Source organism: Hippocampus comes, unplaced genomic scaffold, assembly GCF_001891065.2.
Source record: "Hippocampus comes isolate QL1 unplaced genomic scaffold, H_comes_QL1_v1.1 scaffold249, whole genome shotgun sequence".
In the NCBI taxonomy this organism is placed as follows: domain Eukaryota; kingdom Metazoa; phylum Chordata; class Actinopteri; order Syngnathiformes; family Syngnathidae; genus Hippocampus; species Hippocampus comes.
In genome coordinates this window covers 583,455-601,947 of record NW_017805035.1, presented here as the reverse complement: position 1 = coordinate 601,947, position 18,493 = coordinate 583,455, and the positions used below count along the sequence as shown (strand labels likewise).

The following is an 18,493-nucleotide window of genomic DNA, read 5'->3' as shown; positions in this document are numbered from 1 at the left end:
TTTTTTTTTTTTTTTTTTAAATATCATCCAAAATCTTGTCTAAACGTGTCTTCCCTATAATAAGCCCTTTAAAATGACTCATTTCCAGAACCTTGGAAACTTCCATTTCCCAAATGGATCTTTTTAATTGGAAATTTCGCAGCCAACAGGCAGGCTGTGAGTGAGGTACCATCCCCGAGGGTTCATCAGCCAACCCGTTTCAGTCCCTGGGCAACGTTCCAAATGGGTCTGCTGGAGCCGAGCCGGAGGTATCCGGAGCGTCTCGGGGCAATCTGTGATCAGATAGGCTGCAATTTTATCTTCTTGCTTTTAGATAAGAATCACGACACGGATAACGTGATGACCTAACAGCACTTGAGATGTCGAAGGATTTGGGCTCCGCATAAATCGGTGGTGATTCGAATTGGGATTCGAGTGGGTGTGGAAAAGTGACGAGTCGTCATTTTTGCACTCGGGTCAGAATCTTGTCATACAGCTTCACGTACTGTCCCTTTAAGAGCTCAATATGGTTGTCGTAGCGACGTAGGGAGTGCGCGTGAATTTCCTCAGCTAGTTAGCTTAGCTTTAGGATGACGCCAATCACCGCAAGCAACGAGGATTTATTTTTTTGCATGACACCAATCGGTGCAATAACAGACCTGGATTCTACATTTTGGTCACAATGTGAGCAGGATCCGGGTGAAAGGAAGACATTTTAAACCAAAAAGGGAAACAACAGCTGGTGCTTGCCTGCCGCTGTATTTTGCAGTTGAAAAGATGGAGTCCGCAAATAAGTGAGTGTGAGGTATTGTAAAGCCGCGTGATGCGGACATAGAGCCATATCATCAAATTGGATTTCCCGTCAGTTGGGCTACGACGATTCAAACGTCATTCCCTGATGTAAACATGAATGGCAGAATGGAGATTTAGGGTGTGAGTCCGAGCTCTAAAAGGATGTAGAGGGATGAAATGCGATTATACTCCTCATCTTGTGAGGTTCCCCATGGTACCATCTGCATCCTTCTACAATTAGGGGAGGTACCTGAAACAAAATATAACCCACACATCCCTTTTCAGGGTACTGAGGGTCCATTTCATATGATTGTTCCATTTGACAGCAGCTTTCTAATGGACGGTCAAATAAATATAAAATTGACCAACCACTTTTTACGGATGAGCTTTCTGTATCACAAGCGTCCTACAATTTTGGGAAGTAGCAGCAACATGATTTAAGCGTTTGGTTTAACAGTTTCATGCACCCTGTCACCTGATAACTTGATAAGCTGTCCACTGTCGAAACCGCTGTCCCTGAAAGGGTTAAAGCCCTTCACTTAAGAGGTTCCTAAACTGGGTTAGGTGGCTCTAGCTCGATGGGTCATTGTAGTTCTGCCAGGAAGATGAATGCCCCTTTTGAGAGAAAGCGCAGGAGAAGCAGCAACATAAATGGACGGAGGTGGAAAACCCCCCAAAACAAAGTCATTCAGGCTCCCTGGGATCTAATCGCTTCATGTCTGTGAGCACATGTGCCGTCATGTTTGCCGGGATTACTTCAGATTCAGAGGTGGAGGAGAGAGGAACCCCGACCCCCGCCCCCCGCCTCACACCCCCTCCAATCACGCACGGCCAAGTCACGCAACATGCTGCCGACACACATTCATAATTTTCCTGACGCTTGATCCGCCGCATGCTGATCCGCCACCGACTTGGCTATGCGTGCGGATTAGCAGTTGGCATGCCCTGGCTATGCGACACTCCTGGCCTTTAATTCATATTTTTAGATTTGTGAAAGCGCCGACGTGCACGAATTAAACACGTGTGTGTGTGTGTGTGTGTGTGTGTGTGTGTGTGTGTGTGTGTGTGTGTGTGTGTGTGGTGGTCTGCATGATATGCACCCTCATTAGAGAAGACAGCAGCTGTGGCCTGAGCATGGATTTAAAACGTAAAAGGTCCGTTTCTTAGCGTATTAGCGCTACGACTTTGAAACCTCGACTGGCCTTCATTCATGTTGACAGGATTTACATGCCGCTCTGAAGGTCACGTGCTTCGACGTCAAAGAGGAATGCCACACATTCGGAGGTGATGACCGAGCCACATTTACTTCACATCACCTGTGAGTTCCTGAATGTGTCCTTGATCGTCTTGGCTTGCTGGGACGCTCTGCTTACACTAACAACATAGCTGCGAACAGAGTGGAGCCAGTTGACAAAAGCACAGTCAGCGAAACCGAGTAACTTTGATATCGTTTGGCATACGTCAACAAGGGAGCCCGGTGGGAAGCCATCGCCGAGTTAGTGGCACAAACCTGCTTTGACTAAAGGTACAATTTTAGAAGAGAAAGTACTTATTTCCGCATTGCAACATCTGTCAAAAAACAAAGCAAAACAAAACACATACTTGTTTTATTTTGCTGCAGGATTATACAAGTTAATGCAAAGGAATAAACCGTTTCAAACCATGTTTGGTATCAAGAAAAAAATAACGGCAATAATACCAGAAGTGGGAAATAACAAAAAGCAAAACTTGTCATTATCATTTTTTTTTCCAAGGAAAAAAAAAAAAAAATTGTGATTCAGAGCTCTGATTTCAAGGCCGAGTCCTAGCGGAAGCTTTAAATGAAACATTAAAGGACGAGCCAGGAGCTAATCCCCACACATAATTCATCTTTCTTTCGGGAGGCGGAGCCTGCAGATGGCAGCAGGATGGCCAGATGTTCCTGGCAGCCATTACCTCCTTGTGCACAACCCCCAGCATCTCACCTCGACATTCACTCTCCCCCGCACAGCACGCAGGATTCACTCTCGTCTCTCAGCATGCCGGCATGATGCCAATGTCTCAGTACACTCCCAAAAGATGCGCAGCATCAGAAGACGCAGCTCGTGGCCATCTCCCGGAACATCCTGGTGTGCATGCGTGTGTGTGTGTGTGTGTGTGTGTGTGTGTGTGTGTGTGCGTGCGTGCAAAATGAAGCTCATGGACCACATTTTCTTTTCTATTGACATTTTGTAAAGGTAGTTCAAAATTACAATAAGACTTAAATGTTTTCAATTTGACTTTTTCCTTTTAGTTTTTTTTTGTTGTATTAACTGAAATTTCCACGTGATTCTGTACACTGAAAAAAATGGCTTTACCCCTCTGGCAGTTTGAAACACATAAGAATTAAAATGCACTTCAACTAAATAAAAAACAAATTTCAAGCATAATTGAAATGTAATTGAACTTTAAAAAAAAAACAAAAAACGTGAGGATAAAATGTATCGAAAATACCGTCGTGCCTGTGAACATGCTTGTACCTTTAAGAGGCGGGGCTTGGTGGGTGTTTTTGCGTGCGTGTGAGTGTATGGGCGTGAGCTGTGGCCAACGGCAGCTTCTACGTTGCGTTTGGATGATTGTTGAAAAGTGCATTGGTGACCGTGGCTCTCCTTTCCCGCGTGCAAGGACGATGCTGAGAGAACAGTAAAAAAAATTGATGATGTAAATGCTTGGCGGGCTGGATTGAAGAAAAGAGCGGGCCATACATTGCCCATCTTGCATCAGTGTCTACTTAGCAGAAAAAGCTTCTTTCACTGGTCCTGAGATTCCACCAACGGACAAGTTCTTCTTCTTCTTTTTTTTTTTTTTTTTAAGTTGAGACTTGTCCGTTTTCTTTCATGGAGCACAAGGTTGATGTGTGCACAAAGTGTGTGTGCGGCATGTGTTCACTTGGAGACTAATTGGCTCCCTATTGAGCCCTTATGAGTTTAGCTGACTGCCGTTTGTTTGAAGATCCGGACAGAAAGGTTGAAGATCACCATTCGGTTGCTCATTTTTAATTCTGCTGAGTCTAATTGAGCCCCTCTGGATTTGTACCTCCGAAAATGAGGGAACCACAAGAGAGCGATTGGACTTGACTGGCCAGGAATGCATAGGAATGCTTATTAAATATTTCTTGTGACTAGCAACATAATCGTAAAAAAAAATTCTATTCAATTCACGAACACAGTATTTGCTTGTTGGGTTTATGGAAGCCCTCCTGGAGTCACCATTTATTGTTCTTTTGACAATTTAACCCTTTCGTGCACCGTCCAACCTGATAACATGATAAACTGTCCGCTGTGGTAACCGTTGCTGGGGTCAAACTCAAGGCCCGGGCGCCCAGATCTGGCCCGCCACATCATTGGATGCGGCCCGCGAAAGCAGCTCAAACATGTCAACTTCCATGATCATTTCTAAAATGTCTTCCAAAATGTTAAATTCTCACATGGAATAAATAAGAGATATATTCTCAGCATTTCCTTGTTACCAAACCCCTCATGAGAGTAACTTAAAAAAATAGTTGAATCAACAGTTTTTCTTGACTACGGTACTTGATATGGTTTCAGTCATAACGGCCCTGCAAGTGAAACGGTAACTAAAATCTGCCCCGCGACAAAAATGAGTTTGACACCTCTGCTGTAAGGGTTGATCACCTTTTTTATTTTTGGTCAGGGGGTGTTTAGGTGAAAATGCACGTATTTTAGTGGTTCTGATCGTAACCCGCTGCCAAAATCAGTCGAATTGAGTTGAGAATTTTTTTTTTTTCATTGATTGACACAACATTTGTTGGACAAGTCCATCAGGACACCAAAAAAAAATGTCTCAATGACCCATGCCTAAAATTGACCAGAAAGTCAACCATTTTGGTTGGAAGCAGCGATTTCAGGGTCAATCCGGGGCTCTCCGTGCAATTTCCCCCTCAAAATTTGCTCCTGACACCAGTTTCAGCAGTTCACCTGAAATCAGGTGGACATGTTTCTCACAACTAGGACACGCAAAAAGTTGAATCCAAACTGTGCCGTTGCGTCGTGTGTACATGGCATACTGTACCTCCATCGCTATTGGTGGATCGGAAGGCATCACGTGCTTCCCGCCTCATATGGGAGGAGGCGGACGGATGAAGCTGCGGCATCGCCAGCAACTTTCTCTCTCAATCTCTCTTTCTCTCTCACATCCGCGTGCGCGCACACAAAGTCGACCTGAATTCTCACGGTGGTCCCATCACGACAACTCTTTCGAGAAGTCAATCGTGCCGACCAGGACGTGACACGACGCAGACGAGGGACCGGTTGGGGTGAAAGTAGCCGAAATGGAAGCTTGTCCAAACTGGTATGTTGACTCACTTTTTTATTTTTAATGATGCAGAATTGACCGTTGCTGTTGTTTTCCCCGCAAATGAGACAGCAGACAGCTTTGCGTTGTGTTATTTTGTGTTTCGACTAAATCAGCTTGATGGACGGACGGCGCGTTCATGTTACGCTTGATTGAGTCAGAACTGGGACAGCTCTTGATCCATTTTGGGTTTAATCCAAATAGTTCTTCTCAAGGTTGAATGAAACGTGAAATCATCGCGAGTGTTTATCGTGAGTGAAGTCAATCACTTTAAAATCACAACATGTAGCAATCTTTTTTTGTTGTTGTTTTTTTTTTTTTAAATACATTTGGCAAGCAACCGTAATAAATCATAAATTTGTTTCCAATGTCTTTTCAGAAGTTATGCCAATGCTGCCTGAATATGTTAATGGCTGCACAATTTAAAAAAAAAATCCTTCGGATGAACATGCGTCGCTTTCGAGAAATGAACGGCACATATTTTTAGACGAAATTTGGGACAAAATTTACACTGAAAAATTTGTCAAAAACCGAATTGGACCGAAAACTAAAGTTCCACTGAACATAAAAACGTTGGCATGTCAAGCCCAGCGCGGTTCTCGCATTAGCGTGAGTCAAAAGAGAACTTCTGGTGGACGTTTTCGGGTCACCACCGAGCTCATGTCACCTTCCTTTTGGTGCGCGCCGTGACGCAGGTGAACCGAGAACGCAGTCAAAGTCGTCGCCATTTGTCAGCTGCAGATCGAAACAAGCCGTTAACGTCCCAGAAGCTATTAGCCGAACGCCTTAATGTTCCAAATGAATCATGCAAACACTTGCCGCTCATAAAAAAAAAACTCTGATTAAATTGAGCACTTGGCTGGCTCCCAAGCATCACCGAGCAGCCTTGGTGCTCAGGAGATAAAGAGGATGACCAAGTCTTCTCCACTGTTGGCGTTCTAGAACAAACTACGTTGCCAGAAGTGCTGCAATGGCGCTACAAAAATTAAATTCATCTTTTGGGATGAATTTAAACCGCCTATTTTGACCAAGCCAGGACTAGAATGTAAGGAGTAAAAAAAAAAAAAAAAAATCCAAAGTAAAATATGTATCTGAAAAATCTACTTTAGTACAGTGGCAATTTCCTGAATTCAGCGATGATGTCATCGGTGTATGGCGGCGAGGAGGTGCCGAGATTCGGGCGTTGGAGGCGAACAAATAACGAGGGGCTAAGAGGATTATGAAGGGCTCTCCAAAAAAGCAATATGCTGAAATGATGAAACAATAGATTATAAAAGATCCTGGTAAAAAAAAAAAATAAAAAAAAAAAGCAGGCAGCAGTAATCTGTTTTTAAAAAGGGATCGGAGCGAGCAGTCGGCTTCACGCGTTGCCACGGCGACACACAAGACGCTTCCGCTGTGACTGGCAGCTCTGTGAGCATATCAAAGCCGATCAAAACGACTTTCAATGTCAATCCAAAGTCAGCTTTTTACGCTTTGTTTTGGATTCCGTACTTGTCTCACTTCATACCACATTCAACTTGTGTCACACAGAATGAGCGCCATCACTTTTTGAACTCCAACCTCTGAACTGTAACTGTCTCCTGTCAATCTGCCTTAGCCCCCCCCAGCCCGCCAAACACACACACACACACACACACACACACACACACACACACACACACACACACACACACACACACACACACACACACACACACACGGGCAGTGTCAGTTTGCGACATCGACCTCATTTATCAGGTGGCGCTGCGTTGAGACCAATTCCCTGGCCTCATTAAAGGGCTGCTATTATTAATATTGCCGACGCAGCACTTTACGCAATGTGGAAGCGTGTCTTTGAGGCAAACAGATCCATTCTGGAAGCGACTTTCCAGTACGTTCACGTCACTTACACACAACTGTTTGATGATTTGTTTTTTCTTGGTCATTTGATTTATTTACTGGTTGATTATTATTTATTTACTTCAGCTTTTGTCATTCGGAAGAACAAATGTATCCCCCCCCCCCCACTCCCCACCCCACGTCATTTCTGGGTCGCTGCAGTCCTGTCAAGTACTTGGCGTGATGCGCAAACACTTTTAAGATTTTACAGGGGGGGTAAAAAGTCTTTGTTGCTGTTTTGTAACATCAAGCAGCAGGCTGGTAAAAGCCAGTCCTCAGGGAATGGCCTTTTTGTGGCGCTCATAAAGCAGCTGCTCACTTCTGCAGTGTTATGCTAGTGTTCTGCAGGCAAATGTTATTTATGTATTATTTCGTAATATTTGCTGCTTGCACGCACCGGGCCCCCCGGGGGCCGCCACACTGCGGCAGGTGCCACAAGCTCATCAAAAGAGGCACGCAAACACAAGACGACCACACGCGGAGTGTTCGAGCCACTTTAATTGGAGGATTTGAGGCTCTCGTCGTTCTCACTGTGAGCTAAATATATCGCGGCGGCGACAAGTGTCGCAGAACAGAACCGGGCCACGTTGGGCTGGCATGTTGTGGGGCCCGGAGGATGGACGGCTGTGTTGTCGGCGCACCTGTTGCCAAAGAGGCTAACATCGGACCTTTGGTCAGCGACAACAGCAGAGGAAGTCACGAAACGGAGAGCAGGATTTGACGAATTGCGAGAGAATGGTCGTTCGGGGTTTTGAGCAAGAGGGCGATCGATCGTGCTGATCCGACTGAGACGTTAGAGGGCATCAAGACCAGGGGGGGTGCGTATTTGGCCGTGTTCATGAGAAAATAGATGTTGGTGTTTGTGTGTATGTGTGTCTGTTTTGGCCTTGAAAAATTTTTGATTTTTGTCATTAAAACCTGAGCTGATTGGACACATTTTCAAAACATTGCGTCGGTGCGGAAAACTAACACTTGAAATAATGTTAACCCTTTCATTCACCAAGAATGATAACCCGTAACCTGATAACCTGATAAGCTGTCCACTGTAGTAACCGCTGTTCCCTGAAAGGGTTCAACATGATGAAATGAATGATTTTGGATTTATAAATCCAAAAAAACGGTTCTTAACATTTTAGGAGTTCTTTTCAGAAGCGTGCTGAACATAAGAATGATTTTGAATAAAATGTAATGACTGTATTTTGTATTTTAAACCTAATGTAGATGCATAGTTCATTAAAAAAAGGCAAATTCAAGGAAGATTCATGTCATGAAGACAGGAATACAATATGAACGCGAGGGTGGGGAAAAAACGTCCATTCCATTCTTTTGCGTTCTAATTTGATGGACGGTGTCAGTCGGCACGGGCCGGCATGTGACCCCTGACCTGTTGTGACCCCTGGCTGCAGCATAGCAAGAGGGTATGTCAGGTCGTGCGGGGGCGGGGTTTCGAAGGGAATCTCTAATTGGCTGCATTTCAAATGCCGGACACCTGCCAGCCTGGATCTCTCACTAGCCCGGATCACAGAGGATCACAAGTCCAGATCCGCGGGAATCCCGGAATGTCCGTCACAGGGATGGACAGAACTCCCAAGTTTGCGGTATAGGGGGTGTTTCTAAATCCATGATAGCTGTTTCGAAATACTTGATGCATTATATCGGTGCAAAGACTGATAACTAACATATGCAATACTCACGAGCAGAGAGATAGCGTTGAATTGTTTTTGGGGTGTGGCTTCAACGGTGTCGGCCAAGAGTCCACCAAACCAAACCCAGCCCGCGACCCTCTCATCACACTCAATACAAACACTCGATTGTCTTCATTCGCGTTAGTGGCCCAAGCCTGTTAGCCGTCAGCTAGCGTTTCTCGTCGTAGCATGAAAAGCCTGCGACGAAACGGCGGTATATATGGTAGATTTTAACCAGCGTAGACTGTAAGCGCGTATATTTTCGCGGGTCAAACATGTCGGAACGTGAAGTCAAAAGAAATGGGCGCGGTGTTTGATTGACAGTTGACAGCACTTTCGCCGCATTCCATTCCGTGGACAACAAAGCTTCAATTTTCAGACTGGCTCTTATTTACGGTTCAGGTAATAATAGAACACGTGTCATGACATTATCACAGACATTTGGAGTTTATTCAGCAGGAGAACATGTCTCGTGTTGAATTAGCAATAGCAGGTCGAGTCATGTGACGTGTTCTATTTCAAGTTTATCAAACGATAGTCTGATGATTGAAGTGTCTACGACAACAGAGCCCGCCGAATGACGTGATGTGTATTTAGAGTTCAACAATTGAGCATGTCAAATGACATGTAAATAAAGTTTATGTCACATCAAAACGGTCTGTTGACATTACGTAATGTCATTCAAGTTGATTTAACAATCCAACCTGTCCTGTGACGTTATGGATTCAAACTTCATCTAACAATAGAACACTGCCGAAGCCAATGTATTTAAATTGATTTAACAGTGACATTCTCGCCGTACGCATGAGTTCACTCGGTGTGATGACAGACACGGGTGCCACTGATAACAAGCATGCCTGTCTGTGTGTGTGTGTGTGTGTGTGTGTGTGTGCGTGTATTTATTGTGGCACGTCTTGAACTCGACACTGTGAAACCGACACCGAGTTAGAGTTGAAGCCGATCTGTCCTCGGTTAATGACGTCTTCCACAAGCGGAGTTTGAACGTCAAGGAGCTGATCCGACAGACAACTTCAAGACAACAGATTGCGCTGATTTGCGAACTTCGACAATTAGTCCCTGAAAACGCCTTGGTGAACAGCAGTCAAGCCAAGGATATTAAAAAAAAAAGAAAAAAAGAAAAAAAACTTTTTTTTTTCAGAAACTGGAAAAAAAAAGGTCATCCATGCAAAACTCGATTCAACTCTTTCCAAATGCAAATAAATGGCACACATACGCACTGGCACTCTCCAGATGCCCGCCTCCAGGCGCCCCAAGGAGGCCTCATGTGCGCGGTTGCAGGCAAAACTTTTTAGCGGGAGAGTGGGCTCCGTCTCACATGGACGCCTCCGAGGGTGTTAAAGCCTCTTTTTGGCGGGATAAAGTGTCTTAAAAAAAAAAAAGTGAGATATGTTCTTTGATCATCAGTCTCATGGTGACTTGGTTGTTGGCTTGGCCTGGTGGGCAGAATTCGCTCATTTGCGTAACATCTGCTTCACACTCGACCTACATACATTTTCACTCAAGCTGGGAAAACGAAGCACGCAGCAGACTTGCCATGTAGCCTTTACTCACATAATACGCAGCAATGTGACGCGATGGATGTCCGTTTTGGTTTTTCTCAATATCCTTCATATCCAGTATGCTCTTTATCCTCACTTGTGTGTGTGTGTGTGGGGGGGGGGTGCTTAATTGTCTTACCAGTGAAGAAGAACAATGTACTAGTTAAGTAAATGGACCTGAAACAGCTTTTCAAAGCTACGAACTAGCTGCTAGGAAATGAATCTTTTACAAGGGCGCCTCCTTCCTTCTGTTTGCTTGCTTGTGTTTGTTTCACTCCTTTTGGTTTGTGACATTTAATCAGCAGGACGCCTGAAATTTTTCACAGAGAGGATCCGTCATTTCTAAGCCACAGCTTGACTACAATGTGTTAAACACTATCGCATAGAAACAGCTAAGTTGGGCAGCAATGTTAGCCACTTAGCATTGGCTAACAGTCTTCTTGGCATTAGAAACTTTTTTTTTTTTTTTTTGGTGGTTACATGTTTTTCAAAATTAAAACGACCGCAGTGCTGTTAAAACCTAAATCTCAAAACATTGGGGGAGTGGTCTGGTTCAACTTGTATCTGTTTAACGTAAAACTATTCATGAAAACTTGTGAGCAGATATGAAAGGAGCCATTTCAGCATGCCGTTGCGATACCACCTCCAGCGTTTCATGCATTTACTGGAGACACACGTCTCTCTCTTCGTTTGCTCCAGGCGATGCTAACGAGGATGCTAATGACCATCATAACAGAAGCCCACCAGACCCGAGATTGACGCCAACTTGCCCGGTGCTGGTGATGATCCTCCGCACTCAGGCGCTGACACGGTACTTTTGTTCGTAAGAAGTCGTCAGCATTGTACTTCTGCATTGGCATCCAACTGACGTCCGATCTTTGTGTCTTTTTTTCAGAAAGGGGGTACGATGTTTGTGGAGTCTGTGGGTCGATGGGTAGCATGGGGCATCCTGCTCCAAGTGGGATTGGGTGTCTCCGCAGGAAGTTGCCCTCCTCGCTGTTCGTGTCGGCTCGAGACAAAGGAAGTCATCTGCTCTGGCAAACATTTAAACTCCATCCCGGAGGGCTTTCCCGGTGATGCGAAACACGTGGATTTATCCTACAACAAGATTCGGACCGTGGGACGCCGCCAGTTCTCTGGCCTCCATGAACTCCAAGATCTGGATCTCAGTGACAATATGATCTCGATGATTGAGGTGGAAGCTTTCCAAGGACTACAGAACCTCAGGACGCTTCGGATTAAGAACAATCGTCTCAAGATACTCCCTGTCGGTGTCTTCTCTGGCCTGTCCGGTCTACGTTTTCTAGATCTGAGCCAGAATGAGATTCTGGTCTTCCTGGACTACACCTTCAGAGAAACGGTGAATCTGCAGACGCTGGACGCCGAAGAGAATGACTTGGTGTTCATTTCCCAGCGAGCTTTCTTTGGTTTGCAGAGTTTGCAGGAACTCAACATCAATCGCAGTAATCTGACGTCCATTCCCACCGAGGCGTTGTCTCAGCTGCAGAGCCTCACGTACCTTCGCATGCTGCGTCTCACCGTTTCTACGCTGCCCAACAATGCTTTCCGCCGCCTGCACCGGCTGCGCACCCTCATTCTGGCCAACTGGCCCTCATTGGACACGGTGGCCGGCAACAGCTTGATCGGGCTCAACTTGACCGCTCTGGTCATCAGCAGCTGCAACCTCAGCGCAGTGCCATATTCGGCTCTGCGTCACCTGTCCTACCTGCGCTTCCTGGACCTGTCCTACAACCCCATCACTGTAATTCAAGGTCATCTGCTGCGGGACCTCCTAAGACTCCAAGAGCTGCACCTAGCCGGTGGGAACCTGTTGCGAATAGTGCCGGGGGCCTTCAAGGGCCTTGCCTCGCTCCGCATGCTCAACTTGACATCAAACCAGCTTACAACTTTGGAGGAGAGCACCTTGCACTCAGTAGGGAACCTTCAGGTGCTGAGGTTGGACGGGAATCCCCTGTCCTGCGACTGCCGTCTGCTCTGGGTGGTCCGTCGGCGATTACGTTTGAACTTTGACGGACGTCAACCCACGTGTTCGTCCCCTGACACCGTTAGGCAGCGAGAATTCAGGGACTTTTCCGAAAAGGAGCTGCCAAGGGTGTTCACCTGCCGACCCGCTCGAATCCTGGACCGTAGGCCGCAGGAGGCCAGGGTGGAAGACGGCACCACCGTTCTCTTCTCGTGCAAGGCAGATGGGGATCCTGCTCCATCCGTCACCTGGATCTCATCTCACAGGAACGTAGTTTCTCCGGCGGGAAGAATCAGAGTTTTACCCAACGGTACCCTGGAGGTGCGGTTTGCGCAGGTCCATGACAGCGGCACATATCAGTGCCTCGCGGGCAACGCCGCCGGCAACGACAGCATTACAGTCGGCCTCTATGTTAAGGGGGGCTCACGCAACCGGACCATCCCCTTCTTCACAGAGGAAGACTGGTTAGAGCCCCCGATTCCACAAGCCACCAACTCCTCGGCCCAACTGGCAAAGCCATACCCCTTTGACGCCAAGACCCTGATCATCGCCACCACCATGGGCTTCCTGTCCTTCCTCAGCTCGGTGGCCATCTGCTTCATCTTCATGTTCTTCTGGAGCCAGAGCAAAGGCCAGATCAAGCACACGGCCACCATCGACTTCGTCCCTCGCTCTTCCATGGGCGGCGGAGGGGACGGCGGGGACGGCGGCAGATTCACCATGAAACTTATTTAAAGCCAATTAAGTGTTCACCGTTTTGAGGACTACTCGAATGTCTTTCAGAGAGAAACTTTCTTGGGCTTGTTAGAATTTGAGGGCAGGGGTTTTCAAACGTTTTGGGTCTTGGGAACACTCATAAGGACTCCCCTCATGGGGTGAGTGTGAACCTCACTGCAATAGAGATTAAAAAAATGAACCATTTGAGAAAGAATTCCAAAAGCTACAATAACAAATTCCATTTTTTGGACAAAATTTGGTTCTAAGACTAAAGATTCTTCAAGAAAAAAAAGTCAATCATTTGGCTTCCATTGCCTAATTGGTTCCGTGGCCAACCTCGTAAATCAATTTACTCGTATTACAAATCAGTTCTGCCCACTGAAAGAAAATGAAATGCTATTCACCCATTCCAGGTCCCCACAAACAGCCAAAAGATTTTGGTTACACGTTTTAAATGGAAAAAAAAATAGCGCTGTTTTGTAAAACGTTCATATAAAACCACACAAAACATAATAAAAGTGACTATAAAGACATAAACTGGTTTAATGTGTAATTAGTCACACACACACACACACACACACACACACACACACACACACACACACACACACGCACACGCACACACACAGTAGGGGGCGTGGCCTTGTAAGTGACATCATTATCTGCAGTCGCGGGATGAGTTCAGTTTTAGCTTCTTTCGTACCCCTTGAGATGCAAGGATGTCCCTTAAAAAAAATGGCATCTAATAATGCATCGCAAACTCTTTTGCAGACTCCCAAGTTACATTTCAAGGACCCCAGTTTGAGAACCGCTGCTTTCGAGCCATGTTTTCATCTTAACCAACAATCATCCTCACCGTGCTCGCCGTGCGCAACTTTGCTGCTCTCACTAACATCAAAACATGTTCAGATGCAAATATTACTCTAAGAAACCTTTCAAGTGCTTGTTCCAGCGTCCATTTTGTAACGTTTTCATTGCCAACACGAGTAGACATGCTCACTGTGAACACCAGTCAGAAAAAAAAGCAATAAATACAGTAGGTGGAGGAGATTATCGTAGCTATTGAGTGTCAGTTCTGATGCTTCATGTATATAGGAATGTGCCCTTTACCATTGGAAGCTTAAGCAGGTTTGTCAGGATCGTTTCTGACTTTATGATGACACCTATTTTGTTTTTGATAAGCAAGAAACCACTTCCTACTTGTTTTTTTTTAAATTTTATTTTGTACCAAACACGCTCGACAATATGTGCCTCATTTACTTCTTTTTGAATGAGAAAACGCTCCCGAGCATCACCGCTATGTCAATAACGAGGTCTTCAGTGTGTGCATGCTGGGTTACTTCTCGTGAGCCTATTAGCGTAATTGCGCAAGCCATTTACTTTCTTGCTAGCATGATAGCATTTAAAAAAAAAACAATAAAAAAATCAACGTGCTTGCTATAAAATGTTATTTGTCAGTAGTGTAGTTTCTCAGTCCTCCAGGTTATTCTAATCTACAAAGGCAAAGATGAATGTTGATTTTTTTCTGTTTTTGGTAAAAGTAAAAAAAAAAAAAATTGACTTGGGCAATTATGCTATTAGGCTATCATTTTTGTCATTCGTCTGACAATTATTATGTGTGACAACTATTAAATGCTTTCACAATGCACAGGTGCAGTGTTTTTCTTATTTTGCCAACCGGTTTATGAACACTTTGCCATTTAAAAAAATAAAAAATAAAAACATATACAGTAGCGTGCGTGCGTGTGTGCGTGCGCGCACACACACACACACACACACACACACACACACACACACATTTTTTTGTGGTGGGAGGCCTGGAGCAGATTAAAAGGATTTCTATTAATTTCAGTGCAGAAAGATGATTTGGTGTACAAAGTACTTAAACTTGGATCTCGGGGCATCACTGTACTTGTTTGTTTTCACACCCGTCAGTTTTCTAGAGACCTTTGTGTAAAAAAACATTAAAAAAGTCACTTCTTCCTAATAAATCCTCTTTATCGCGATTAAAGACTGTTGTTTCAATCTTCCATGTATTTTCTGCCTTGCCCTCTTGTTGTTACCCAACAGCAGATGAAAAAGAAAAAAAAAAGAAAAAGAAAGAAAAATCTGATCTAATCATCTTAAAAGCAAATCTTCCAACGGAGAGATCGTTGTATTGTTAGTGACAAAGGGAAGCACACATGCTTACATAACCAAAGCACTTAATCTGCACTCTGAGGACTTGGAATGGGGACCCAAAGTGGCCTGGTTGGAAGGCAACACAAAAGCGAGGATTATGTGCGCACCTGCACACACAAATGCAAATGCATTTGTGGATGTTTAGCGTGAATTGTACTTCCAAAGGGATATCTGCTATCATTTTGAATGTCCTATACACAAATATTTACGTGTCTGGAGTGCCTGCCCTCTGGTAAAGTGTGAAAATAAGCGATAGCACACACTTGCGTTAGCCAACAGTGTTACCAGCATTAGCTTATTTGAGGTTCACCATTTGCAAATTGATCTGTGCTTTTTTTTATTTCCCTGTGGAACTTATTTGTTGAAATACTCCTCTATTTTGAACTATCGGCATATTTTTTTAGCTCTTTCTGTAACGCCACAAATATTCCACAAATTGCTTTTAAAACATCCGCGAACTGTTATAAATAGCTAAAAAAAAATTAAATAATACAATGGTGCCTTGGGATGCAAGTGACCCAACTTAAAAGCTGTTTGAGAAACAAGATGATTTTTTTTTTGCTTTGACCTGCAAGCAAAAAATTTGAGATACAAGCCCTGTAAGGTGGCAACTCACTTCCCAACAAAAAACAGCCAGATGTTAAAGTCATCAAGAGACCTCAAGCTGTTTATTACCACGCCCGATTAATTTGACTGTCAAACTAAACATAAAACAAAGATAAGTGTTGTACTGTATATGTGACAGCCCATTTCCCATTCAATGGATATTTGAACACAAATGGTGGAGCAACACATGTTGAAAGGTAAGACAACAATATGCACGGGCATGTAATCTTTATCCTACCCCAAAATGACTTTTATGGTCATTCCATGTGCGATATTTGAATATATCTGTCTTGTACTGCCCCCAGGTGGCCAAGGTGCGCAAAGTCCATTGAACCGAAGCAAAAAAATGTGGCAAAAATTGTTTAAACTCTTCACATTCCACTTAATTCTTATTTTTTCCATGTCTTCAATTTTTCCATGTTAAAAATGCATCACAAAACCAGTTTTTGGTGGGAAGGCTGAAAAGGATTTATGGAATTCCCGTTCCTTTCAGTGGGGAAATACGATTTGAGATATGAGTGTTTTGAGCTCGACTGTGATCACAGACTGAATGAAACTCACATCTCAGGGCATCATTGTATGTCTCCTTTAAGACCACCGCGATACGGCGGACTGAGAGCACATTCATCCGCTGGGCAGGGATAACCCAGAAAAAGTGAAAACATCCCGTGATCACGTGCGCGGATTTAAAGCCTTTTGGATTACCTCTCAACCGTCTCAATCTGTTATGTAGGTCTCTCTGCCGGCTCGCATGGCGCCTATTTTTAATACCACCACTCGCTCTCTTCGGACGCTACGCCTCAGGGTTGGATTAAAGTTACCTTGGCCTGCTCGGAGTGGCTACACACACGACCTCACGGCTTGATGGTTTCCCTTTCGGGTTATTCTCAGGCCATGAGGATAATTTATTTACAAACAATGAGCACAGGGACCCAAATGTCAAGCAAAGAAGAGACATGAAAGGAGGCAGAAGTTTAGTCTGGAAAAAGCGCAGACGTAAATGAATAGCAAACAGTAGTAGCAGTCGAAGGGGAGGGAATACAGAGTGTCGTAGGAGAAAACAAAGGAGTGAAAATTTCGAAAGTACAACATGCAAATAAAATGTGTTTTTAATGAACACCTTTTTAGAAATTTTTTTTCAAAGAATGACACACATTTGACAAATTCTGCCAGGGGACGCAAATTTAGAAGCACAACTGGAGAATCGTATTAAACCAGTGCAGAATCCAGGTCCTCATATGGAGCGTTCAAAAAGTTGATGCTGCTGCCATCTAGTGGCTGAAATTCTCACGTCCAATCATGAGCCCAAATTACATCATAGTATTTTTTTTTTTACATGAACATAAAATGTATTTTGAGTCACTCCAAAAATTGACGAAGTGTCGTCTGACAGTTTGATGATGAAGCGCAGCCTCCAACAGCAAAAAAACAAAAACAAAATTGAATCTTTATATTTAGTGCTCACTTCACTCCAATTCGGGGTATTAAATTAGCCAAGAGGGCTTTTAGTCTCATCGCTCTCACATCACAGAACGCATCAATATGTACTCAAACGTAAAATTGCTCTTTAATAAATCTATTCGTGTGTGCAGATTACTCCAGACGGGTTTTGCTTGTCGAATACGAGTTTTGCTCTGACAATTCAACAAAGGCTGACATGGAAACGCACAGAGGCTGAAATCGGATTGGAAAAAAAATGACCGGAAAGTGCAACCGTTAAAATAAGGACAACAGAACGTGAACTGAGTTTGTCAATATAAATCAGTGAAGGTCTTGCTTGCACTGACCGTTTACCAAATGACAGATTACAGTCTTGCCTTCGTTATCCAAATCAATATCTGCATGGTTAGCAAAAACTTGCATGAGCTTCAAAAAGCAGCACGGAGCCACGTTATAACGCACTAGCAGTGTTACCAATGTGTTAAAAGCGCAACAACAGGTGGTGTGCGTAATGTGCGTGCGTGCGCGGATCTGTGAACGAGCGTGTGTGCGTGTGTGCGCGCGCGCAGCCAATTGTTGCCAAGCGCCTGCGAGGTGGAGCTTCTTTTTCTCGCCGCGACTCATCCAAGTCATCAGCCGGCCAGCAGCGCGCAAGCAACGGGCACTGAGGACGCGGCAGACCCCCTCGGAAGGAAGCCAACACGGGGAGCGTCAAGCATAGGATTCTTTGATTATTATTATTATTCTTGAATCATTTCTGACCATTTTTTGCGGGTGTCTTTTTTTGGCGACGATGAGCATAAAGATGAACGCGCTCCATCATTATCATCACCTCCTCCTTCTCGCGGGGCTTTTTGCCGCCGCTGTGACGGCAAAGCCGGCCAGGCTGAAATTCGTAGTGCACGGTAAGCACAGCTGCATTGTCGTTATTAAAGATTCATCTCACTTTTTAATTTTATCGACGCGTCCAAATGAGTTTGGACGCCTGGCGGGCGCAAGTCATGAAATGTCCCCTCCCCCAGTTGCTGCTCAAGTCAATTAAATTGATTCCATATTTGGTGGGAAAAAAGAATAAATCAAGACATTATTTGCGAAAATATTCCGTTCGATGATGAAGATTTGCTTCAGGTCGGCGCGAGCCCCAAGAGGCGGGCCGGCTGCTTCGTGGGCGCTTTAACAATTAGCGCACCGAGACGCCTGTCAATCACGCGCGGGCACATACACACGCACGCAACCTCCATCCTCCTCGCGCGCGCGCAAACACACACACACACACACACACACACACACACACACACACACACACACACACACACACACACACACACACACACACA

General features: G+C 44.7%; 2 protein-coding genes and 1 long non-coding RNA gene across 4 annotated transcripts in view; 2 read left to right on the top strand and 1 right to left on the bottom strand.

Moving 5' to 3' along the window:
- Positions 1–18,493, bottom strand: part of LOC109512210 (uncharacterized) — a 41,690-nt gene that overhangs the window by 16,559 nt on the left and 6,638 nt on the right. The gene's annotated exons all lie outside the window — the stretch shown is intronic.
- Positions 4,818–13,116, top strand: lingo4b (leucine rich repeat and Ig domain containing 4b). 2 transcript variants are annotated; one of them, XM_019863772.1, is made up of 3 exons: positions 4,818–5,100; positions 10,928–11,039; positions 11,124–13,116. In XM_019863772.1, exon 3 carries the CDS (start codon positions 11,136–11,138, stop codon positions 12,945–12,947), a length of 1,812 nt encoding a protein of 603 aa, XP_019719331.1. In that variant the 5' UTR covers positions 4,818–5,100; positions 10,928–11,039; positions 11,124–11,135; the 3' UTR covers positions 12,948–13,116. The 2 variants fall into 2 exon arrangements, with proteins under 2 accessions (XP_019719331.1, XP_019719332.1); XM_019863773.1 differs by lacking the exon at positions 4,818–5,100 and adding an exon at positions 7,243–7,802.
- LOC109512205 (semaphorin-7A) overlaps positions 17,725–18,493 on the top strand; it is a 17,005-nt gene continuing 16,236 nt past the window's right edge. Inside the window, exon 1 of the mRNA XM_019863771.1 lies at positions 17,725–18,061. Within this exon, the coding sequence (XP_019719330.1) occupies positions 17,950–18,061 (112 nt within the window). The 5' untranslated portion in view covers positions 17,725–17,949. The remainder of the gene's footprint in view (positions 18,062–18,493) is intronic.

Excerpts from the sequence above, each read along its gene's own strand:
- lingo4b (XM_019863772.1), top strand. The coding sequence starts at position 11,136 with ATGTTTGTGGAGTCTGTGGGTCGATGGGTAGCATGGGGCATCCTGCTC.